General features: G+C 43.0%; 1 protein-coding gene across 4 annotated transcripts in view; it reads left to right on the forward strand.

Annotated features, from left to right (window-relative positions):
- The window catches only part of CLSTN1 (calsyntenin 1), a 29,605-nt gene extending 4,910 nt beyond the window's left edge, over positions 1-24,695 (forward strand). The window contains exons 2-19 of one of the 4 annotated variants that reach the window (XM_066563915.1): positions 3,971-4,093; positions 7,853-7,882; positions 9,236-9,431; positions 11,003-11,211; positions 11,431-11,580; positions 11,679-11,864; positions 12,950-13,198; positions 14,072-14,193; positions 14,936-15,098; positions 16,183-16,233; positions 17,914-18,071; positions 18,696-18,844; positions 19,310-19,536; positions 19,820-19,990; positions 20,565-20,710; positions 21,154-21,289; positions 21,551-21,735; positions 22,323-24,695. In XM_066563915.1, the coding sequence (XP_066420012.1) occupies positions 3,971-4,093; positions 7,853-7,882; positions 9,236-9,431; positions 11,003-11,211; positions 11,431-11,580; positions 11,679-11,864; positions 12,950-13,198; positions 14,072-14,193; positions 14,936-15,098; positions 16,183-16,233; positions 17,914-18,071; positions 18,696-18,844; positions 19,310-19,536; positions 19,820-19,990; positions 20,565-20,710; positions 21,154-21,289; positions 21,551-21,735; positions 22,323-22,517 (2,846 nt within the window). In that variant the 3' untranslated portion in view covers positions 22,518-24,695. The remainder of the gene's footprint in view (positions 1-3,970; positions 4,094-7,852; positions 7,883-9,235; positions 9,432-11,002; positions 11,212-11,430; positions 11,581-11,678; positions 11,865-12,949; positions 13,199-14,071; positions 14,194-14,935; positions 15,099-16,182; positions 16,234-17,913; positions 18,072-18,695; positions 18,845-19,309; positions 19,537-19,819; positions 19,991-20,564; positions 20,711-21,153; positions 21,290-21,550; positions 21,736-22,322) is intronic. The other 3 variants (XM_066563917.1, XM_066563916.1, XM_066563918.1) reach the window with 3 other exon arrangements.
- The last annotated feature ends 91 nt before the right edge of the window (positions 24,696-24,786 follow it).

Here is a 24,786-nt window from a genome sequence, read left to right on the forward strand (position 1 = left end):
AATTTCATCAGAACAGTACTAAATTACAACTGTTCAAGGTAAGACATGTTGGAGTTTTTATTGTCTCACTGAAAGGCTTCCTTGTGATCTCTTGCATCCAGAGTAAGACAATTAAGAAAAGATACACAGTAATCGGTTTTTGTCAGACCTTCAGGACAAGTAAAGCACTCTTTACTAGTTCATCTGTATTAACAGGGACTATAGTTCTCTTTTTGTGAATTTTTCTATGCATTTTTCATGAGGTCTCAAAGGTACATTTTCAGAATGAGGATTTTGTTGTTTCTGTCACTAGATTGAACAAAATAGCTTTCAAATTTTAGTACTTGTTACTGAGTTTCATATGTTTAACCAGTTAATTCTTAAGAATTTTTTTTGACGTGAATCATCTTGATTCAGTTCTAACAATTATGCAACATGGCTAGACAGCACTGTATATTAGAAGTAGTTATTGAGAAGAAAAAGGGTTCCAACTACAGTCCTTTCTGGGTGAGGTTGTTTAAATCTTTGGTCATGTAGGTGCCAGATCCCATTTGAGTCAAATAAACTTCCGACCACTTGTAAGAAGAAAACAGAAAGGACTTTGATAAGTACATTTAATTTTAGTATTTGCTTTAAAATTACAGAGCTGAATTAATCTGATTGTCTTAATAGCTTGTGATTGAAGTTTCCATAGTAGCCCTAAACCCAGCTGCCCTGCCTCCCTGTTCATTTACATTCATGAATTCTTTTAGGCAGCAGGAAAAGGTTGCTGCTGGTTATCTCCTGGATTGTGTTCAGCATCACGAGCCATGGCTCTTGGGAAGGGAGCATCCCTGCTTTGAGGAGCATTCCCTTTGCTGCAGCAGGTCAGGCTGGTCTGTTCTGCTTCAGGAGGCAAGGAGCAGATGGTATTTCCAGAGCTGGTGTTGGAGGCACACGGGCAGCTCCTCCCCTGCAGCAGCAGCAGCAGTTACCTGTGGAGAGCAGGGCTGGGAGGAGGCCGTGCTCTGCTGAGGGCCCTGTTCTGTCAGGCTGGGCAGCAGGGAGGGCTCTGCTCAGGGTGACACCCGGGAAATGCCTCTGCTGAGCTGCCCTTGGCATTTCTTTGTGCCCACCAAAAGCCAGGCAAAGTCTGCCAGTCTGTGCCAGCACGGCTCCCCCCACTTGACTGGATGAAATGCTCCTTGGGATTTACGGCAGATTCCAGCTGAGGCACTTACAAATAGTGTGAATATTGTATTTCAAGGAAACTGGTGTAGTTTATCCCAGTTAAATGGCAGGAGATTAACAGCTCGGGGCACTTCGTTAGTGTCAGGCTTGGGAGAGGCTGCTGTTCTGGTTTGAAATTACCAGTCTGTCTTTGAACAGCTTCTGTAGATTGCGAGAGTTCCGTGACAATTAAACTACCCCTTCACAGTCCAGCATTTAATGCTATTTAAGCAGCTGAGATCAGGGTAATACTTGGTTCAGTTTGATTAAGGGAAGCAGTGATGTAAGCTGTGCTTCATATTTCAAATGCTAGCTTGAGAATTCCTTCCAGTGTGTGGTTATGCTGGAGTCAGTAGATCACAAATATGGATAACAGGCCTTTCCTGGGTATTCAGCAGTAAGTTTGGTGTTTTAAAATCCAGTGATGTTTAGCCTTCATACACACAAAGGGATTTAAGCTTTATGTTTTAAAATCTGGTGATGCTTTAGCCTTCCAAAACACAAAGGGGTTTAAGCTTTATGATTTTATTGTCTGCAGCACAATAAAAAGACATGACTTTGCTTTCAACTGGGCCTGTTGTTTGAAGGTTCACTAGACTCTGCAGATGCTCAGCATACTCAAAATTCTGTTCATATGTGGTTACAGCACTTCAAGGTTTTATAGAACTCCCTACCCAGCAGTAGTGGGATTTAGGAGGTTGCTAAATTAGGAGAAGATTTCTCAGAACATTAAAAAAAAACCTAAGTATTTTTGTAATCCACATTCAGAAGCATTAGAATGGAGATGGAGGCTTTTTTCTGGCAGAGATCTGTTCTGGTATTTTATGCCATATCCTTGCAAGAATGAAGATGAAGAGATGAAAGGACTCAGATTTTCAGTTGGGGTGTAACAGTCCTGGATGTACCGACATAAAAATACCCAGTTGTGACCTCCTTGTGCTCCTGAAGCCAAAGCTGTGTGGTTGAGATGGTTTCCTTGAGACCAAGTTTGAATTGTGGCTGAGTGTTCCATGGGAGCCTCAGGCCTGGACAGTTGCTGGCACCTTCCCTGGCAGGGAGGGGTCTGTGTTAGTGCCTCTGAGAGGGGCAGGTGTGTTCTGGGAGGCTGCTCTGGGTAAATAGAGCAGTGTGCTTGCCATGCCCTGCCTCTGTGCTGTGCTGCGTGCTGAAGTGTGCCTGTGGGAGCCTACTGAGGCAATCTAGAGAGTGTTGCCATATTAAGTAAAGCCACATGGAGTAATTAAACACAGTTTGCATTAGAACAGTTCCTTGTGAGATCTTTCTTGCTGCGTTGTTACGGATGAAGATGATGTGTCCTGTCTGCTCTTGCTACTAACTGGTAAAAGATTGCAGATGGAAGCATATTGGGAGTTTTATGGTTTCCTGTATGAGTTCTCTGGGTTTAATCATTTATTGAAGTGTCCTTTTGTCACTGTTTTTTAATTCCCCTAGGTAAGCATATGGCACAAGACATGAATCCATTTTGGTTGGTTGAAGAGACAGGATTCAAGAGTCTGGGTTAGCTTCCCCTCTCTGCCTGCCTTGTGACAATCTGCTTGTATAATTCTTTAGAGGTGAAATAGCAGGACTCAGCTGTGTGCTGGTGTTCAAGCTGTAGTCTATATTTTGCTGTAATTGCACAGGCATCCATTTCAGAAGTTTTAAGTTCTTGATCTCCTGCAGGCCAGAACCTGGGTGATGTTGCCTATGGAACGCTCTGTGGTGGGTTTGTTGTAACCTCTAGCAAAGCATTTCTTATAGGCATCATTTGCTGAAGATTACTTGGTTTTGTCTGGTAAGGAGCAGTTTTCAGGCCCTTTAAGATGTTTTTCAGTAGCTCTAAGCAGCTGGGTACATGAAATTTTCCAGAATTGCATGTGGGACAATTGTGCTATTAAGGAAACGTAACCATCCAGGAGCAACTCAGGCAGTCACACTCCACCACCTGAGCTGGGGATCATAAAATAAAGCTAAATGTTTAATAATTAAGGGACTCTCCTGCTGGATTGTCACACAGTAGATGACAGCCTAGTAGATAACATGATTTGATCTTGCATCTTTAGTGATGTAGTAGAAAAAGCTCTTTTTGAGGCTGCCAGGGAAAGAGGCTGCATTTCTTTGCAGCAGAGGAAGACCAGTCCTCTTGAGACAGGCTCAGGTGATCAGTTTGAGGCTCTTCTGTGCAGAGGTGAAGGATTCTCTCTTGTGAGATTTCTTAGTGGTTTCCCAGTATCTTGAAACAACTACTAAAGAAATGAAATTTCACCTCTTTTCCACCTATTTCCTTAACGATGGTGTAGCCCCCTATACAGGAGAAAAAGCTGACCTGAGAACAAGTCTTCATGTTCTGAAGAATATTGCAGCAGCTGTATCCCAGGTTTTCCATGGTGGGGGGAAGCACAGTGTAAACCAGCCCTGGTGTTTTGTGCTCCCTAGTGTGGTGCTGACTGAGATGTTGCTGGTGTCACACTTGGCACTGATGGCAGCAGCTCCCCATCACTGTCTGCAGGTTTTTGAATTGCACTTCAGGGGCATCTGAAATCCCAGCATAGTTAGAAACTAATTTAAATTCTCTGAGTTACTTTTGGAAAGCCTACAGGGACACTCAAATTTTCTGAACCTACTTAGCCAGGATTTCATCTCGAATTTTTTAGTTTATTAAAACCTTGATTCAGAATTGCAAAAGAGGAAAATACAGAAATTAGTATTATAAAACATTTTTCAAAGATATCATCAATATCAGTTTCAAATGTTTTGACTCTGTCCTTTGTTTTCCCTTCAGTTAACAAGCACAAGCCATGGATTGAAACAACCTATCATGGCATAGTTACAGAAAATGACAACACGGTGCTCTTGGACCCCCCTCTGATAGCCCTGGACAAAGATGCACCTCTGCGTTTTGCAGGTAAAGAATTCCCCTGCCTTTCTCTTTGAAGGTGTGGAAATGCTTTCCTAAATGCTCTGTGTTGGTGTGTTTTCCCTAACAGCAGCATAACATTTCAGAGCTTTTAGATCCTAGGAAATCCATGTGTGTGCATGGAGCAGTATTTTATTTCAGGTTTGCAGCTGTATCCAAGTATCCAAACCAGAAAGTGCTTTGCTTCTTTCGATTTCATGTGTACATGGTAATTTTTCTGGTGGTTTATTTTTGTTTTCATAGTGTCTATCCTTTTCCTCAATCCTCCAGATTCCACATTTCACGGCATTCAGCGTGGGAGTTCTGAAACAATGATTTTCTTACCATTCTGAAGAGGGTTTTGGTTTTTGGTTTCCTTAGCAATTTTTATTTGTGTCTTAATAAAGTGAAAGTACTAATTAGTAGAATTAGGATTGCATGTCTATGATAAGTTTGCTTAACAGTCTAGGGTATTTTGAAAACTGAACAACTTCCTCTGGCTGAAGAAAAGGCTTTTTTTCCTCCAGTAAAGAATATAGAGAGTGATACACAAGATATTTGCCAAGTGTGGGTTGATTCTTCACTTTGAACATAGGACTGACAATTTTCTTATCAACTTCTGCAGTAGATTTTTTTCTGAAAACTTTTGTTTAGGCATACTGTATTCATTAATTGGATGCAGTATTAAGGAAAGTCCTTTTTTGAATTTGACAGCGTTAGAAATATGTGTCTGAAGAATACCATTGGGCATCTGCAGGTATTTAAAATACTTGTAGTGGATAACACAAGCTTAAATTGGATATTTGGAGGAGCTTATTTGGTTAAGCAAAATCTGAGAGTTAAGAATCCTAGAGAAGTACCTAAAGGATGTGACATGAGCCATTTTTGGGAGCATTGCTTAGCCTGGCTTCACGGAGGAAGAGATAGAGTGATTAAATTAAGAGCCATTTGAAAGGTTCAGCAGCTGACTTCATTGAATGCTGCAGTTTTATGGCAGTTTGGTCACAATTTTCTTGAGGTACTGCTTAAAGGAACAGTTTTGTTCATTATCATAAGGCTGTAATTATCTCCAATGAAGTTAAGATAATGGTAAATTTGTTATTCAGAAGTTGAGAGATAATGCTAAACCCCTGAAATTCAAACTTCCTCATGCATTGGGTACATATGGCAGAGGCTCTTCTACTGTCTTAACTGGAAAATAAACCTGCTGTCTGTGGACAAAAACTTCCATTGCCAAACGAAGAACATTGTGGTGGGATCCACAAAATCTGTTAATTAAGAAGAGGAATGGGAAGCCTGACTTGTGTTCTCAGGGGTGAGGAGAACGTGAATCACCTCTTGCAGTTCTTAAATGCTTTAAATGTAGGTGCTGGTAGTTCAGCAGCATTGAACAGATTCTGAAAATGGCAGTTTTATACCTCTTGGATAGGAATGTTTTCAAGAAAGTACTGTCAGAGTATCTTCAAATGTTTTGTTGTGTTTGCAGAGGAAAATCCAATGTCAAAGCATTTCTTAAATGAGACTTTTCCCATTGGGTTGATCTAAATTGTTTAAACCTGCTTTCATTAAATGAACATTTTTGTCAACGGGAAATCATAGAAACAGAATATATTTGTATAAACAATATGTTTTGCCTTTCAAAAATGGACATTTCTTAAACAGCAGGAACAGAGCAATGGATTTAAAGAAATTAAGTTTACAGTATGGCACATGAACGTTGTAAAGAAATTCCTGGTATGAGAACTGGGCTTGAATTGTAGAAATGTTGAAGGGCTCTGTGGAAGTGTTTGTGGGCCATGAAATGCAGCAGTCCTGCAGCCCTGTCCTTGAGGAGCCCCGGGCGGGTGAGTGCTGCTGTTCCAGCTGTGCTCACAGCTGTCCTGGCACTGACCCTGCTGGTGCCCAGCACATCTGGGCTTCAGTGGGAGCAGCCCACGGGGCCTGCTGAGCTTTCACAGCAAACCAAGCCCTGCTCAGGATTAACTGCCTGCTTCAGCCCTTGCTGCTGTGCTCCTGCTTATAAATCAAATTTATTCATGCTTCAAAAGGCTGGATATTTTAATTAATTGTGCCCTCTAGCTGAGCTGTGAAACTTCTGAACTGTCTGCAGGTTTAAAATACTTTAAGTAGAGCTTTTTTGCTTTATTTCAATTTTGAGCGTGTCGAAACATCTCAAAACGAGTTCATTTAGGTGCTTTGTAGTACATGAACTGTGGGGCAAGTAAAAGTAGCATTTATTGCTTTGCTCACTCTGTGCTGTGGGCAGGGCCCTAAAATTCAGGGGGAAATAAGTGGGATTATGTAGATTTTTATTTCTTGGGTTATTTGTATGGTTTTAAATGTGAAATATTTATCCACTTTTGGAAACAGGGTGAATGTAGTCATGCCAGCTTGCCTTGTCAAGCTGCCTGGCACACAGGGACAGGATGGAATCAGTCTTCTGCACCATCACTGTTCCAGATCTGCTTGGGAAGACAGTGACCATTCTTGTTCCTCAGTGACTCTTTTCTACATTACAAATTTAATCATGTTGGAATTAGATCCTAAGTGGTTTTGCTGAAAAAAATAAAATAAAAATAAAATAAAGGCCAGTTACATTTTTTATTGTATGTTTATTGTTTGTGCCTAAAACCAGTCTGATGGCTGAAGCTCAAGCAGGGATTTCCCCTTTGCTGTGCATAAAGGAACTGAATTTCTGTTACATTTGAAACAGCCACTGCTGTCTCTGGGTGCCTTCTCACAGCCAGATGTGCAGGGTCTCCTGGCCAGATGTTTGAAGTGTTTCCCTTGGCTTTTTGATGTGCCTCTAACAGGGCTGCAGTCCCTCTTCCCCACCCTGGGGAAAACCACTTCTCAGCCACAGTCCTTTATTTCCCCCTTGCTGTTCTGAGATGCAAGTAGTATTTGGTGGGGGTTAGGAATTTTTAATTTAAAGCATGACTGTGTGGAGAGCTTTGAAAAGGATCTTGCAGAATCTCTCTGGATTCTTTTTAAAAAATCCCCCAAATCCATCAAGCCCGTGGGGTCCCTGGAGGCAGCTTCCCATGTTGGGGTGGGACAGTGCTGATGCCACCAGCCCCAGTTTGCTTGGGAAGGGAGCTCTGCTGCTGTGGGCAAGGCTGGGAGGGGGATTTTTAGAAAAGAAGTGTCCTGTAGAGGAGAAGACACCATAAGCAAACAGATTTGCTCTTGTCCCATCCCTGGCTCACTTGCATAGTTGGTGGCAAACCTAAGAGGAAATTTTGCTGCAATAGTGTTTGATCCATTTTTGTGTCAAGTTTGATGCTATGCTGCTAGGAAAGCATATAGCTCCCTCTCCACATTCCTTAAATGAAACCTTGTGTTCATCAGGATTGCATTTTAATGTGTATATATTTTAGTCACTAATTATGGCAATACTTTATACAGAATAATGTAAATAAATTCAGATGAATTCTACTTTATGGGCAGTTATTCATCAACATGCAGTTTTGAAAATATCTCATTTAGCAGTTGGGATTATTAAAAAAAGAAAAGGAGAAAACAAAGCCTTGATCATTTGAAATATTTCAAAATTCTCCAAATGAAAAGCTGGAGTTAAAAGATTAAATCATATTTACCATAACTAAAACTCTAAAATTGTAACAGTTACAGCAAATCACCACTGGAATTTTAAAATACAGTTTTTCCAAAGCTTTTCTGTGTAATGTGTGCATCTTTGCCTTTTCCTTATTTGCTCCCATTCAACCTTTCCTGTTACTGACATGGGTTTGTCTTTTTTCCCTTTAGAGAGTTTTGAGGTGACAGTCACCAAAGAAGGTGATAAAGGGTTCTTTCTATCCCTTTTATGAATATTAACCTACTAACTTTGGTTATGAAATGGGGAATCAGCACTGAAACAGAAGATCCTGTCATGCTCTTTTGTCCCATTTATTCTCCCAGTTTTTTTCTATTTTAAAATATATTGATAAAAAGTGTTATGTAACCAAACCCTTGGTTAGAAATATCTGTAAATCAGACATCCATTTGAACCATTTGGGGTTATTGTACATTGTGTGGACATTGAAGAAGTTGTTTGGGGAAAATGAGCATTTTCTGATATTTTCACTTGTAGATCACTTCTTTGGGACAGCTGCAGTTTTCCACATGCTTTGTGAAGTGAAGTGCTGAAGCATTCCAGCACCTTCCTGCAGTACACACCCTTCAGGACTGACTTCAGTGGTTTAAAATATGAATCACCCCCATTTTTTTGAATACCTCTAGACATGTTTTTATTAGGAGTGTGTTGTTGGTACTAAGAAACCACTGCAACTATAATAGCAAAACAGTGGGGTTTGTTGGTGTAAGAAAATCCCCAGCAAAATGTAACCAGTTGCAGAGGTAAAAACACAGTGTAGGTGGTCAAACAGTTTATTGAGTGGCTTTTGTTGTGTGCTGGGCTCACCCAGCTGTGATGTGTTTAAAAATTATGTGCTGGGGACTTCTCTTCCAAGTTTGTAGGGTGAAGAGTTTGACCAGAAGGAAAGCCTTCTGAAACATTTGCTGAGAGCTTCTTTGACTACCATTTGGCCTGTGTTAGTAGATAGCTGTTGAAATGGATGCCTGAGAAGTTGGTATTTCTACCTTGCTCATTCAGTAGTTTATTTTGATTCCCTGATTTTAGCCAGGTACATTGCACAGGAAGACTTTGTCCTTTGATCTGTTGACAGAATTTTTCTGTAATTATGGTGCTGAACCTGTACTCGAAGCCTTTTCACCCCTTGACTTGTAACTGTGCATTTTAACCTCTTGCTCTGGTCAAAGTAAGCCACTGCCCAGCTATTGCCAGTAGCTTGGCATAGAAGGTGTTACCAGTGGCCTTGGCTGTATGCTCACATAAGATCGACTCTTGCCCTAGAGCTGTCTCAAGTACTCCTGTGAAATGCCTGTCTACATTTCTCTTTTTCTCTTTTGTACTCCTGCATGAATGGATGCAAAGTAAACAAGTTGCTTGGAAGGCAGACCTTTGCTTCTTTTTACTAAAGTTCCCAGAATTCACCCATTTTAAAGCACAGTGCTCTTGCTTTGTCCACAGACCCTCACAAACCCCTGGCTGCAAAATATTTGGTCATTTATTTTAAAAATGTATCATCATGTTGACCAGTTCTAACCTATCTTTACTTTAACTCTTAGGTGAGATTTGTGGATTTAAAATCCACGGGCAGAATGTTCCCTTTGAAGCAGTGGTGGTGGATAAATCCACTGGTGAGGGAATCATACGCTCTAAGGAAAAGCTGGACTGTGAGCTGCAGAAGGACTACACCTTCACCATCCAGGCCTACGACTGTGGCAAGGGACCAGATGGAGCAAATGCAAAAAAATCCCACAAGTAAGTCAGTCTGGGGTGGGCTGAGGGGGAGTGTGGCTCCGAGGGCTCTCCTGCTTGTGGTGATTTATGGTCTGTGTATTGAGAGTAAATGTGAACCAAGTGTTCATCCTGGAAGGCTTCTCCTGGAACCACAGAAAGGGTCAGCTTGGAAGGGACCACACTGGCTCATCTGGTCCAACCTCCCTGCTCAAGCAGGGCAATAATTGTGATAAAAAGGGCAGCAAAATGGGCATGAACTGCTTGAACATCCCTTCTTTTGTATCTTAGGTGATACTGCTTAATCCCTTGATATCTCCGGGTTTACATTAGAAAACCAGGTGGGGATAGAAGCAGGGAAACTGCTGATACACTTACTGATAAACTGATAAACTGCTGATACACTTACTGATAAACTGATAAACTGCTGATACGCTTACTGATAAACTTACTGATACACTTACAGTCTGTCTTGAGTTGGTAGAGTTTGCAGTGGGGTACCAGGCCTGGACATTATTTTGGGATTCAGTTTCTAAATCCAAAAAACTGGTTCAAGAAGTCAGTCTATTAAGCTTAACAAAATGGCAAAGCATTCATGTTTCCATCATTTCCAGACAGCCCCACCAGAGAACCCAAGATCAATAGCATGGGGCTCATCTCTGCCTACATTAAAGAATGGGAACAAAGCAGTCTTTAGGTTATCTTTATCTAAGGAAAAACCACAATATAAAAGAGTCTCTAGAAAACCCACTTGAGAATAACTGTTTGACACTCTGGTGTAGACATCTGCAGAGCATGTGGGAGATGAGCAGTTGTGTGAAGCAGAGAGAGAGGCATAAATAAGATGAGGAATAGAGTAGCAGAGGTCATCTTCATGACAAACAAACCCTTGCTATTCTATAACTATACAAGGGTTTGAGTTTTATTTGCAAATGACTGGTGATAGTAAACAAAACCTAGAACTCCACTGAATTATATAGCAATACATTGGAGAAACAGCCACTGCCTTCTTAGTTAGGGTAGTTGAGATTGCTGGGTTTGTTAGTCAGTGGTTGCTTGTTTCTGAGAGCTGGAATGCTGAAGGATGGCTTCATGTGAAAAAGAAGCTGATTTGGCAGAACCTGTAATACCCAAAAAGCATTTCTGTGAACAGGAGAAAAGTAACAGTTTTTCAGAACCAGGTGCAAATATTCCTATTAATCAAAACCCAAACCTTCACATTCATGGAAGTAAGCGGAACTGGAAGAAAAAAAAGGCAAATGTAAAATGCAGATTTTTGCTTGTTTAAACTACCCAGGAAACAGACCTTCAACACAGGTTTTCCTTTCTTATTCCTTGGTTTGACCTAGCTGTGTAATTCTTGCAACAAGGGCAGGGTGTGCAGGCCCTGTGTGTGTCACTGCAGGGCCACAGTTCCCATCCAGGTGAACCAGGGGGAGCTGCTGTGTGCAGTGCTGGAGGAGCAGGGTGTGCAGGCCCTGTGTGTGTCACTGCAGGGCCACAGTTCACATCCAGGTGAACCAGGGGGAGCTGCTGTGTGCAGTGCTGGAGGAGCAGGGTGTGCAGGCCCTGGAGCCCTGTGTGTGTCATTGCAGGGCCACAGTTCACATCCAGGTGAACGACGTGAACGAGTACGCCCCAGTGTTCAAGGAGAAGTCCTACAAGGCCACGGTCATCGAGGGCAAGAGGTACGACAACGTGCTCAAGGTGGAGGCCGTGGATGCAGATTGCTCCCCCCAGTTCAGCCAGATCTGCAGCTACGAGATCGTGACCCCGGACGTGCCCTTTGCCATCGACAAGGACGGTGAGACACGGAGCTGGGCCGGGCTGGCACTGGGCACCCACACAGGAGGGGCACCTGGGCCTGGAGCCTGGCCCTGAAAAGTCAAACGGTGCAGGGTAATGCACTTGCAGATGAGTTTATTCAAGTCTGTATGAAGTACATAGGTGGTACCTGGATGCGTTGTATGCAGACCCTGAAGAATTGTCTTGATGTCTGATAATTGCCTTTTTTCTGTGTCAGGTTATATAAAAAACACAGAAAAGTTGAGCTATGGTAAAGAACACCAGTATAAACTGACAGTAACAGCCTATGACTGTGGGAAGAAGAGAGCTGCTGAAGATGTGTTGGTTAAAATTAGCGTTAAGCCTACGTGCAAGCCTGGCTGGCAAGGTTAGTTTGCTGTCTTTCCTCTCTGCTTTTAGCATTTGCTGGTGCCTTCAGTTAAACACGAGAGATCTTTAATATTGTTTCTTTGAATAAATATTCAGGTTGGAGCAAAAGAATAGAATACGAGCCTGGCACTGGTTCTTTGGCTCTGTTCCCTGGGATGCATTTGGAGACATGTGATGAGCCAATAACCTCAGTCGAAGCAACGGTGGAATTAGAAACCAACCATATTGGTAAAGGCTGTGATAGAGACACCTACTCTGAGAAATCCATCCACAGGCTTTGTGGTAAGAAGGCTTTTGTTCAAATAAAAGTGGTCTCTCTTGCTTACTAGTTTTACTTTGAATTTTATGTTTGACCAGAAATCAATGAGTAGATCTGGTCTTCATTTGCACATAGTTTCCTTCAACTCATTTCCTCACTGGCAGCAAAAGGCATGAAATTGCCTGAAGGTGACTTCTACAATAATTCTCAAATGTGGTAAAGAATCTCTTTCTTCTGCCTCTCTGCTGTCTTACATAGACTAATAATGACCCTTGCATGAGATTCATATTGAAGAGCTGGAAGAATTTGTGTGGAAGGGTATAGCTGTTAAAGCCTCTACTTTGCTCAGCATGATGGATATAATGGCTGCAATCTGAGAAATACATGATGAAAAACTAGAGAAAACCAAGAAAAAACCATTTAACTTGGATCAGTTAAATTTGTACCGTGCTTACCCTAGCAATAAATGCCCTTGGCATCCACTTATGCTGCATTTAAAGGTCTTAAAAAAGTCAGCAGAGTCCTTTGTAGCCATGTGGAAGAATTGAGATTACGGGATAAATTATCACTCATGATTTATGCCTTCGGCTGCAGTTGAAAGTAATTGAAAGTCTGAGTAGCATGTAACCCCAGAGACCCAGGCAGTTCCCGAGCTGTTCCCTGATTGAGGTCAGTGTGACGTTACAGGTCCTGCTGCTGACTGTGCTGTGGGCTGGGAGGGGTGTTGGGCACTCTCTTCAGCTGGATCACTTGGGGTCTCACAGCTAAGTACAGTGTCCAGAGAAAGGCATCGTGCTCCTGGGGCTCAGGGCCAAGTGGCATTAATGAAAGGGTTCCTGAGATGGAGGCAGAATAAGATTCTATAGCTGTGGAGGTTGAATTTGCTTATTATGAGATTAGTTGTTCACCCAGAAGTGAAATTTGTGGAAATTACCATGGTATTAGATGCCTGTAATTAGTGCCACACTATTTAAAAGGAGAATTGGGTGATGGCAGTGCATAATCCTGACAGTTGGTGCTGGGAAGTTAGTGCTGAGATAAACAGTTGAATTGGAAACCGGTGGTGGTCTTTGAAATTTCTGTTCTGATTTGAGCATTTGTGTTGTAGGTGCTGCTTCTGGCACAGCTGAGCTGCTGCCCCCTCCCAGCAGTGCTGCTAACTGGACTGTGGGGCTGCCCACGGATAATGGCCACGACAGCGACCAGGTCTTCGAGTTCAATGGCACACAGGCTGTGAGGATTCCAGATGGTGTTGTCACAGTCAATCTGAGAGAGCCCTTCATGATTTCAGTGTGGATGAGGCACGGGCCCGGAACCAAGGAGAAAGAGACAATTCTGTGCAATTCAGACAAGACAGGTTTGTCAATACTTCAATTATGAACAGTCTTTGGGGTTGGTCAGGTTTTTATGTGCTCTGGCAGCACATGTGACAGTGTTTTCTCTACCTTAAGGTTTTCTTGGAATTTATATGAAGTTGACTTTAAAAATCACTGTTGTGCTTATGTTTAGGCTCAGCCTTAGATTATGTAGCTTCAGATTGGGCAGACTTGTTTTTCTAATTCTATTTCAGTTTACATCATGCACTTCTTTTACTGTGGTAGGTGACTTATTCTGGCACTGCAGCCTGGAGTTTGCATCTCCAAAGATAGCCTTGTTCTTGATGCTGCCTAAAAACATTAAGACACACATATCAGATCTAGTGACAGCATTTACTGCTATATCTTTATTTTCCTTAGGAGGATATAATTTCTCTTTCTCCAGAAATTTAAGTGGTTTTTGTTTTTTTTTTTTTTTACTCTGGGCATAATTTCACTCTCTGCTTATGACACAGAAACAATAGTTTGGAAAATGCCATTAATAGGAAGGAAATGTGATAACCCTGTTTCCATAATTGCCATTTGTATCAAAGAAAGCTCTTCTGTTTGCAAGTAGTGCTCTTTTTCTCCTGCTGACAGGTTTATCTCTGGCTCTTCAGTGCTGTGCCTTGCTTTAGGTGGGTTTGGATAGAGAGACTTCTCTGTCTGTTCTGCAGCCTCATGGGCTCTTCAAGAGTGTTTGCCCTCACTGCTGCTGCAGATGTTTCACATTCCTCTTACCCTGCCTGATTTACTTCTGCATTGATTGCTGCCTACCAGTGGCTTTGGTATTGAAGTGTGAGATTGCAGAGCAGGGGCATTTTGTGGGTGAGGTTGAGAGCAGGAACTAACGCTGTTACCTGGACTGCCTGCAGATATGAACCGGCACCACTACGCCCTGTACGTGCACAACTGCCGCCTGGTGTTCCTGTTCCGCCAGGATCCCTCCCAGGGAAAGTCCTACCAACCTGCTGAGTTCCACTGGAAGCTCAATCAGGTGAGCCTGGCAGCTCGTGGGTACCGTGCCAGAGTGAGAGCCAGCAGCCACTACCAGCCCTGGCAGTGTCCTTAGTAATAAATGCTTCCTGCCTCTCCAAACTCCTGTCCTCCAGAACAAGCAGTGCTTGTTTCACTTGTGATTGAGTGGCAGGCTCAGCTTCAGCTTTTCATCTTGAATATAAAGTAGAAAGTGCAGTGTCAGTCTTACAGCTGTGACAGCAGTTGCCTTCACTCGATGCACTCTAAGGTGGGGTGCATGAGAAAGCAGGAGGTATTTCTTCCAGGTTGATTATAGCATTCAAGTACTTCTGAGCATGTGACGTTTTCTCAGCCCCCTGGATCTGTGATAAATAGTCCTGTCTTTTTAACAGTTCCTCTCAGCAAATACCTGTCCTTTGTCAAGCAAGGTTGTCTTATAACAGTATTTCAGGATGTGCATGCATGTAGAAATGTATTTTTAGATTGGAATAGGCTGTTATTTAATATAAAAATTAAAGGAAAGGAAGTATATGCAGCTTCCTGTATTGGCAACAGAATAAAGAAACTTCTTATTAATGTTTGGCAGTCAGTTTGCTTTTCAGATGTGTGCCATGTGTGTGGAAGATCAACTGTGTCTGTACAGGCTTGTGTTGTAGGTCGTTGGTACATCTGCATGTATGTTTATGTAAAACATGGCACCAGATCAGTTACTGAACTGCAATGGGAAAAAAATGACAGAATTTTTAAAACTCCCTGTTCAGGTGTGTGACAAAGAGTGGCACCACTACGTGATCAACGTCGAATTTCCCGCGGTGTCTCTGTACGTGGATGGGGTTTCCTATGATCCTTTCCCAGTCACTGAGGATTACCCACTCCACCCTTCCAAGATAGAAACACAGCTGGTGGTTGGAGCATGCTGGCAAGGTAAATACTGACAATTGTTAATACTTCTAATTAACTTTTTCTGATGAAATCTCTGTGGTTATCTAGACGTACACAGCAGGTCTTAGTGCATGAAATGTGACGTGGTTTGCCTCTTGCAGATGGGTTTTGCTCCAAGCTGGTATCACATATTTCCTCTGAGTAATTTTTTCCATGAGTGTTTGTTTGTTTTCTCGTTGGCCACAGGTGTGTGAAATACAAGGCTGCTCACCAGCCTGCATTCCATCAACGTGATTTTTGTGGTGGCCGTGGGCAATACTGTTAGTTTGTTTTTATAGTAGTTGTAACAATGCCTCATATACTTCAGATTACCAAGCAGAACACTTCATTTCAAGTAGGTTGAAAAGCATCTTGTAGGAAAAGTATTCTCATCAATGGAAGCCTGTCCAGCAGACAGCTCTGCAGAGCAACACAGCAGTGCTGTCTCTTGGGTATTTTACCATTTCTGCTTATAAAAATAGACATCTGCTTTATTGTCTGCTCTATTTAGGCTGCACTAGCTTGTGTATGCAGCTCGTCTCCAAGGAGCAAAAGATTTTATCCTTCTAAAGAAGTTCTTGGAACGTTTCTTTTAAAAAATTAAAAGCCGATTTTCATTTTTTGGTGCTTCCATTTGATAAATTGACTGCTCAATACATGTGATTCTATTATTGATTAAGAAATCTCTGTTGATAATGGCTTCTTTTGATTCCCTTTCAATACCTTTTGGTGATTTACTCTATTAGTCTGGATCTTACATTAATTTCCCCTCATATGGAGCCAGTTGTTAGAGTTGTGTTGTCTTACTAAAGACAAAGGTTTGGGTGAGGTTTCCTCTCCTGGTTCTGCAGCTCTTGCTCTTTGGGCTGTGGTGCCATGGCTGTTCTTGTACCAGCACAGTAATGCGTCTTCCCCTGCACTGCAGCTCTTTGTTTCCAAGAACTCATAATCCTTGAGGAGCTGGGTCCAATATAAACAAGCTTTGGGGGATGTGCTGCTTTGTATTTTCTGGGATTTGAGAGTTTGCCAAATTGTAACTACTTGGTCCTTTCCCTATTGTCCTATTCTTTGTCTTGCTTTTCTACAGAATATACAGGAAGTGAAAATGACAATGAAACTGTGCCCGAGACCTCTGCAGGTTGCTGGAGTTTTTTCCCTACTGTTTTATTTCATTTTTAAGCCAAGACATTGCTTCATCTTGCACACAGCATGAAATGCAGGCATTGCATTCGGGCCATTGACCTTCACATAATCCTCTCCTAGGCTTGTGTCTTCATTGTGCTTCTATTTGCAGAGCATCATCAGCTGACTTCTGCTTAGTTTTGGGGTTTTTTTGTTTGTTTTGGGTATTTTTTTGGTTGCATCCAAATGTACTTCCATGTACAAATCTGCAACGGTTGTGATTGCAGTGAAGTGGTGAAAAAAGTTGCTGTTGTAAATATCAGTTATAATCTCTTCCATCCAGTTTTGTTGAAGCATAAACACACATCATCCTATATAAATGTATGTATTTATGCATGTAGGTATGTGTCTTTATTATAGAATTTATTCAGTACATTGGGCAGGACCTCTGGAACTCAGGTACCTTTGCTCCTCTTCAGAACAAGACTGATCTCGTATTTAGATCAGGCTGCTCACAAACACAGACCTGTAATTTACAGGGGATACTCACTTGGTCAGATACTTATATAAAATTGTAATTGTGAATGGGCAGAAAAGCTTTGGCTAGCAGGTATTTCAGATTTGCTACAGGGTTATTTCCTCATAACAAATTTTAGTGATAGTTCAGTGGGTTTTGTGTCTTGAGTTGGGATACCTAAAATTAGTGTATATTTTTAAAAGTGAATTCAAGATATGTACCCTTCCTGTAAAGTTGAAGAATTGCTGGAATAGTCTGAATGTAACTGGCAAGAGGTTTCTGGCTGTACATCACATTTTAATTTGGCAAGAAGGGAGCAGCATCCAGGGACTCCAGAAGCTGAAGCTATATGAAAATGGTATAATTTGTAACAGGACATTTCACTGAATATTTGAGTTGTACCAAGGATCTTTTATCACTTAGAACTTCTAAAACAAGTTTAGACATCTTTCTAAAATCAGGTTGCTTAGTAAGTAATGGGCTTGAAAATGCACATTTCCAGGTGGTGTTTTGTGGCCCCAGGATTTAGCAAGATGGACTAGCTGATCATGGTGACATCATCTTCAGAAACACTGAGGAATAAAGGGCTTGTTAGGTTGCCCTTATCAGACTAAACTCAGCTGAGTTACCTGGGTTTAAACTGCTCACTTGAATCTGCAGAGAGAAGATGGCACCTTTAGAGGGGGCAGGTAACTCTTGGACACCTCTCAGAATGAGCTGAATGACTTTAGAAAGCTCCTTTCTACCCTTGGGGTGTAGGGAAGAGCCCGCAGTGCTGGTTTGGGTGCGGATCCCTCCCAGCTGCAGGGATGCTGTCCTGTGTCCTGAGGAGGAGGAGGAGGAGGTGTTACCTCAGCAGGAAGGCTCAGGTTTCATGGCTCATCCCATTGTGTTTGATTTCTGAGCACCACCTCGCTGTATGGGGCTTCTTTTGAGATGTTTGTCGTGGAGCACTCAGTTCAAGGTGGCCACATCTGTCTGAGGGCCACGTGCATGGTGAACTGTTCAATTCTTTCTTTGTGCCTGACCATAATCACGAGGTTAACACCCAGAATGGATGAAAACTAACCTGCATGTGTATAATGCTGTGTGTATCAGCTGGCATACTTGTTGTTTTACAAAAGAAAAAGCAAAAAGAATCATGACAAGTAAAGATTTTTCCTCCCTCGTGTTTTGAAGGTGGTGAACTGCGCATGGCTCAGTTTTTCCGAGGCAACCTGGCAGGGTTGATGATCCGTTCTGGTAAACTGGAGAACAAGAAGGTGATTGATTGCCTCTACACCTGCAAGGAGGGGCTGGATTTGCAGATGGCTGATGGTGTTGGCAAAGGTGTGAAGGTAAATTTGCATATAAACAGAGGGGAGCATGTATATTCCTTCTCTGATCAGAGTTACAAGTTTTACTGGCAGAGTTAACAGGGTGCCCCAGATATAACAAGCTCATTTCTTGTAGCATTCTGCATTAATATTACATAAAAGTAGGAAATTTTTCTTTTATAAACCTGGTCTTAGAAATGTAAGTTACTCTGCTGTCTTTTAAGTCTTGAAGAGAAACTCCATATTTGTAAGCCTCTGTTTTACCAGCTGTGCAGATTGTCTAATAAGAGATCTTTAACAAGCAGCTTCATAAAATAAGATTACGTGGCTTTTTCAGTAGCAAGGTTGTGTGAACAGAGCTAAATTTCTCTTATATGTTAACTGTCTCTCTTTTGTATTACTAAACCAGAACTAGGATATGTGCTTAGATTTTTTCTTAAAGAATGAAGCACAAATACATTGCACTGGGGTAAGGCAGTGAGTAGGGAGCTGAGGCTGTGTGCCATAGGGCTGGGAAATAATGACCCCGTTGCTTTGAGTATGGATGCAGTTCTCCTGCATTTGGCAGTGCTGAGCTCCAGTTTGAATTGCCAGATCACGTCACTCAGCTGGGTGCTCTCTTACGCTTTTCCTCCTTGTTTTCAGATCCACGTGAACCCGAGCCAGTCAACGCTGACCATAGAAGGGGAGGACATTGACAGAGTTGACAAGGCCATGCAGCACATTTCCTACCTGAACTCCCGCCAGTTCCCAACTCCTGGCATCCGGAGGCTGAAGATCACCAGCACTGTCAGGTGTGTCCTGGTGCTGAGCTGGAGCATCCCTGTGTGGGATGGGCCTCTCTTGGGAGAAACAAAGGAGTCCTGGGCTATGTGACCATCCCACATTGCAGTACAGCAAATGTTACCCACACCAGTGCTCTGCTCTCTGCCTGAGGATGGAGTAGGGAGTGTGTAAGGTGGGGAGGAAAGCCCTGCCAGAGTGCTGGGAGTGTCTCCAGTCTCACAGCTTCATTAAAGGGGTTACCTGTGGCTCTAAGTCAAAGCGAAGAAATGAGGCCAAGTGGTAACTGTAAGTAAAAATGAGTTGTGAGATTGCTCCCTTGGTGCCTATTCCATACTTTCCAGGGCAGTGATGAATTTATCTAAGACTCCTGGGTCTGAGACAGCTTTTCAAAAATTTATAAAGCAATTACTGCGTGTAATTGTGCTTCCCTCTGAAACAATCGCCTTGACTGCAAAACTGCTTCTGTCTCTCAGGTGTTTCAATGAAGAGGCCTGTGTCTCCATTCCCTCTGTGGAGGGCTATGTCATGGTCCTGCAGCCAGAGGAGCCGAAAATCAGCCTGAGTGGCATCAACCACTTTGCCCGCTCCGCCTCCGAGTTCGAGAGCTCCGAGGGCGTGTCCCTGTTCCCGGAGCTCCGCATCATCAGCACCATCACCCGGGAGGTGGAGCCCGAGGGGGACGGCGATGAGGATCCCACAGGTAACTGTGTCCCACCCTCACCTCCTGCAGAGAGCTGTGGGCTTTTAATACAGAATCCAGTAAGGGGAAAAAAGGTGTAGATCCTCTGGTCTGGGCTAAAAAAAACTTAACTGGAAATGGTAGTAAGTCCAGGCCATTATCCTCATGTAAATATCCCTTGTTTATATGTTGTATTTTATTTTTTAAATCATTATTTTGTGAATACTTGTTCTCCTCAGGCCTAGATTTTAATAATTGTTCTGGTGTTTCTGCTTAAATCTTTGGCTTTTTCTCTGATTTTTAGTTCAAGAGTCTTTGGTATCTGAAGAGATCATGCACAACCTGGATATGTGTGAGGTGACAGTGCTGGGAGAGGAACTAAATCAGGAACAAGAGAGCCTGGAGATTGACATGACACGATTGCAGCAGAAAGGCATTGAGATGAGCAGTTCCAACCTGGGCATGATAATCACAGGTGGGGGTTCCTGCTGCTGCTCTTGGGAGGGAATGAAAGGACTGACAAAGGGAGCAGTTCTAGAGAGGTGGTTTGTAACCCTTACTCCAAATACTTCATTTTTTTTAGAATTTCAAGCTTGGACTACCTTTAGAATTCCAAGCACAGCAATTCTGTGGAAAGCTGTGATTCTAAAAAATACAGCATTCTAGAACTATCCTTCTGTTCTTTACTCTGTTCCAAATAGCCCATCACCTCTGGGCTGTGGAACTGCTGTTAGATTTTGCCCCAGAAAAGGCTTGTTCCTTCCATGGGTACTCCAGTGCCTAGGAGCATGCATCATTCTTTTCTGTTATGTTAAAGTATTCCATAGAAAAGCTCCCAGAATCCCTTCAAAGACTCCCTGGGTTTAGGATTTTACCACAAAACCAACCCAGGGATTTCAGCGGAGCCACACGTGTGTGTCAGTGCTGTTACCCACTCTGTGTCCTTGAAAATCTGTTGGCCAAGAAACCTCAGGTGAAGCAATGGAGTGATGCCTGTCTGGGCTCTGAAGTGGTGCCTTTGCAGAGCTGTAGCTGTGTCTGTCCCCCAGGGGTGGACACCATGGCGAACTACGAGGAGGTTCTGCACCTGATCCGCTACAGGAACTGGCACACGGCGTCCCTGTTCGACAGGAAGTTCAAACTGCTCTGCTCGGAGCTCAACGGCCGCTACGTCAGCAACGAGTTCCAGGTGGAGGTGGGTCACTGCCCCGGGCCTGGCGCCTGCAGCAGGCAACTGCTTCCCTCAGCTGAGAGATCATCGACCAGTTATTGATTCAGGTTTTGTCCTGTAAATCAGTATTAGGAAATGTGAGCATTTCAGGCAGTATTTTATAAATAAATGTGGTTTTAGTCCTGGATTTCAGCTTGAAATAAAATTGTTGTTTGTAGAAGAGATAGTGTGGCTAACGGAGATGTGAAGGTGGAAAGGTTGCTTTGAGAACACAGATTATTCATTTCGCAAATGGAGTGAGAGTGGTGCTACCAGAGAGCTGATAGAATGCTTACATCAAATAGATGGAAGTACAGCAGAAAATGGCATTAAAGGCACTAAAATTTTAATTTTTTTCTCTTTACTTTTATCTTTTCAGAATGATACTATTGGGTTTCTGGAGTTTAACACTTTCTGTTTGTCTCCAGGTGAATGTTATCCATACAGCCAGCCCAGTGGAACATGCCAATCACATTGCTGCACAGCCACAGTTCATTCACCCCGTGCATCATTCCTTTGTTGATCTCTCTGGTCACAACTTGGCAAACCCTCATCCCTTTTCAGGTCAGGATTATCAGCCATTGAAGTTGAGCTGGTTTTTTGGTCTTTCAAATTGATGTAATTATATTTAAGGAAATGAAGCCTAGTTCTTACTTTCCTACTGACCTTTTAAGTGCTTGTAGACAAACTGCCTTTGTGTAATGTATATGAAAAATAATAATACACGTGAAATACTTGTGTAAAGCCATTTGCCCTGGAGGTGACGGGCAGGGGAGGAGCTGTCAGCTCAGTGTAGAGTTAGCAGTGTTGTGTTTCTGGCTGCAGTTGTCCCCAGCACGGCCACGGTGGTGATCGTGGTCTGTGTCAGCTTCCTGGTGTTCATGATCATCCTGGGCGTGTTCCGGATCCGCGCCGCGCACCAGAGAACCCTGCGGGAGCAGGACACGGGCAAGGAGAACGAGATGGACTGGGACGACTCCGCTCTCACCATCACTGTCAACCCCATGGAGGTAACCCTGGGCAGCTGCTGGGGTTACTGCCCATGGGCAGGGGGGGAGCCCAGGGCAGAGGCGTTACCTGGGGATTTAGAACAAATGTGCCAAATGCCAAGGGCACTTGGTTGGGATCTTGCAGGGGATGGAGTTTCATGCTGGAGGATGGGATTTTACAGGCCAATGTCCAGCACTAGTGTTCATCATGTGCACAGTGCTTTAAACACAGCCTGCTTTTGTCTAAACTGGTAGGAATTTATTGATGTTTCCTTCTCCTGTGGCTGACATCTGAATTTTTAGAAAATTGGAAACAAGAAAGATGTGTGACCTTCATGCTCTGTGTCCTATTGTAAGATCCTTTTCCAGTAGAATTCGCAGCACTGGATCACCCTTGAGAGCCAATTTGTGTAGAGTGCCAGGGTTGTCACAGAACTCTTTTACAATGTGCTGCTTCCTTTGTCTTTTCTGGTTTCTGCCTAATTCCTACTGAACTGCTAAATCCAGCAAGGAATCTGCAATAGCTCTTCCTGAATTTAATGCCTTGAATAAAGAACAAAAATAGTTTTAGCCAGTATGGTAATGACAGCTAATTTTTGTCTGAACAGACGTATGAGGATCAACACAGCAGTGAGGAGGAGGAGGAAGAGGAGGAAGAAGAAAGTGAAGATGGAGAAGAGGATGATATCACTAGTGCAGAGTCTGAAAGCAGTGAGGAGGAAGAGGGAGAGCAGGAGGAGGACCAACAGAATGTTAACAGACAGCAGCAGCTGGAATGGGATGACTCTACCCTCAGTTATTGATTCTAGCTGCTCCCTTTGTCTTTATGTTCCCGCTCTAGAAGACTCCACTGTAACACACTCCATTGGTACCAAGGATTCATGGTGTTTGAAACAAAAAAATTCATTCTGGCCAGTAGATTGAGCCCCACACAGCCGTGTTTGTGTTCTGTCAGCTAGTTCCTGATGTTTAGGGTTGTAGTTAGCACCTCTTCCTTCAGCCATGCCTCAGTGACTGGATTTTTTTTACGCTCTGTGAGGAACCACCTTGCACTTTTTTCTTCATGTCATCTCAGCTAAGTGACTCTACAGCTCTGTAGCCATTGCACATGAATTTCTGAACTGTCTTTTTTTGCTCAGTGAAACAAACTTGGCTTTGTTCCTTTTTCTCTTTCTAAAAGATGCAAAGATTGCTTGTTGACAAAGGGTAAAGCTGCTCATTTCAGCCTGTTGATTTCTTTTAATTTTTTTCCCCCCGAATTAGTGCATGTGTAAAGTGGCAGAATGAGGTTAATATGTAGAAGATTAACAAGACTTTTTAATATTTTGTAAATATATTGGAATTATGTAATTATGTCATTTGTGGTAGTGAAAACAGGGATTGGGGTTTAAAACATGCTAAAGTGAAAAATCATGCAGCATGAGCTATTCCAAGTCTCATCCTACTGCAGCAGGAGCACGGGCACAGTTCTTAGTGTAGATGTTCAGTAACTCTGTCTTGGCCTTGACTGCCATGTGTGCTCATGCCCCGCTCTCCTTGAACTCCTTTCTCTTCTTTCATCTCTTTTTTTTTTGCAGAGGGAACAGACAAGCTTGTGAGAAGTTGTAAAGGCTTTAGGAGCCTCTGCAGAGGTTCAGCTCCCCTGTGTACTACAGTTTGGTTTTAATTTTTATTTTTTTCTCCAATTGAGGCTTGCCATAAAGGCTTTTAAGTTATTGGGGAAATAACACTACATGCATGGTGGGCAGATCTGTGTGCTGTGGCTGTGGGGTGAGCCACAGCTCCTGGTAGTTCTGGGGAGAGTGCCTGGAGCCCAGTGTGGGCTGTGCACACTGCAGACAGGTTTGGGTGCAGGGGAGTCTGAGCACCTGGGCTACCAGTCTACATGGATAGGGATTTGGGGGTTTTTTGTTCATTTTTTTCTAATTTGGAAGTGGGAGGGTTTGGGGTGTGGCTGATACCACTGAACACTCCTGCTCCTCCCCTGCAGCCCCTTGTACAGATTGTCGGTGTTTTAAGCCTTTGTTTACACTTAGTAATTGTGTTTTCCTGCTGGTGAAAAACTGTAGCATAAATTATCCAACCAGAAAACCTTGGGAATCATGTTAATTCATGTGATTTGGGTTGTTTCTGATCCCAGTTCCAATTTGGGATTGCAGAGGGCAATAGCTGGAAGGTACAAACATGGGGGGGGCTGTTTTTTTCTGTCAGGCAGGGTTGTTTAACTTTATTTGGTCTGATGCAGAGTCGTGAATAATGAATTTCTGCTTGATCTCTGTGGAGGTGGATTACAGAGTCACTTGCTCTGCCTGTAGCAGGAGCCTGGGACTGCATTCCCTCCTGAGCACGGTAAGCCAAGCGCCAGCCACTGCTCCTGGCTGTGGGTGCAGAGCCCAGCGTGCCCCAGCCAGGCCAGGGCAGGGCCAGGAGCACTGGGGAGGGGCCAGAGAGGGGCACAGAGGGGGAAAAGATCAGGGCTGAGCACGTGTTTGTACAGCTGGATTCCCAGAGCAGCCCCAGAACTGATGGGGTTTGCTCTGGGGGAACCTGACTGAGGAGTGCCTTTACAATAGAGATGGACCTGGCAGCAGGGAAAGAACCCACACCAGAGCTTACTGTTTTTGGGGGTTGTTTTGTTTTGTTTTGTTTTTTTTAATGTAAAATTTTAGATTTCTAAAATGGGAAAATGGTTTTGACTACTTATGTGGTAATTAACTGCTAGTTTTAAGTAAACTGGGAAACTTTTAACTTATGTCTGACAGTCGTCCTGTGTTAATGTGTAGAAGACTTATCCTTCCATATACTGTTGCTGTAGCTGCTGTATTTTAGACCAAAACTGATCATGACTTAATGGTAATACTGAGGGGTTGTAATGTCCTGATGCAGTTTGTAGCCACTGTGGGTATAACTTTTCAGATGTGTATATTGGTAACAGGTCAGTTTGGAAAGTCTATAAGCTACAATAAATTTCTGGTTCTAAAGGTTGTTGGCATTTTTATTTTCCTGAGTGAAACAAAATGGAATCCAGTTATATAAACTGCATTAATTTGCCTCTGCTGGGGGAGTAGGAGA

This window comes from Molothrus aeneus, chromosome 21 (genome assembly GCF_037042795.1).
Source record: "Molothrus aeneus isolate 106 chromosome 21, BPBGC_Maene_1.0, whole genome shotgun sequence".
NCBI lineage: Eukaryota > Metazoa > Chordata > Aves > Passeriformes > Icteridae > Molothrus > Molothrus aeneus.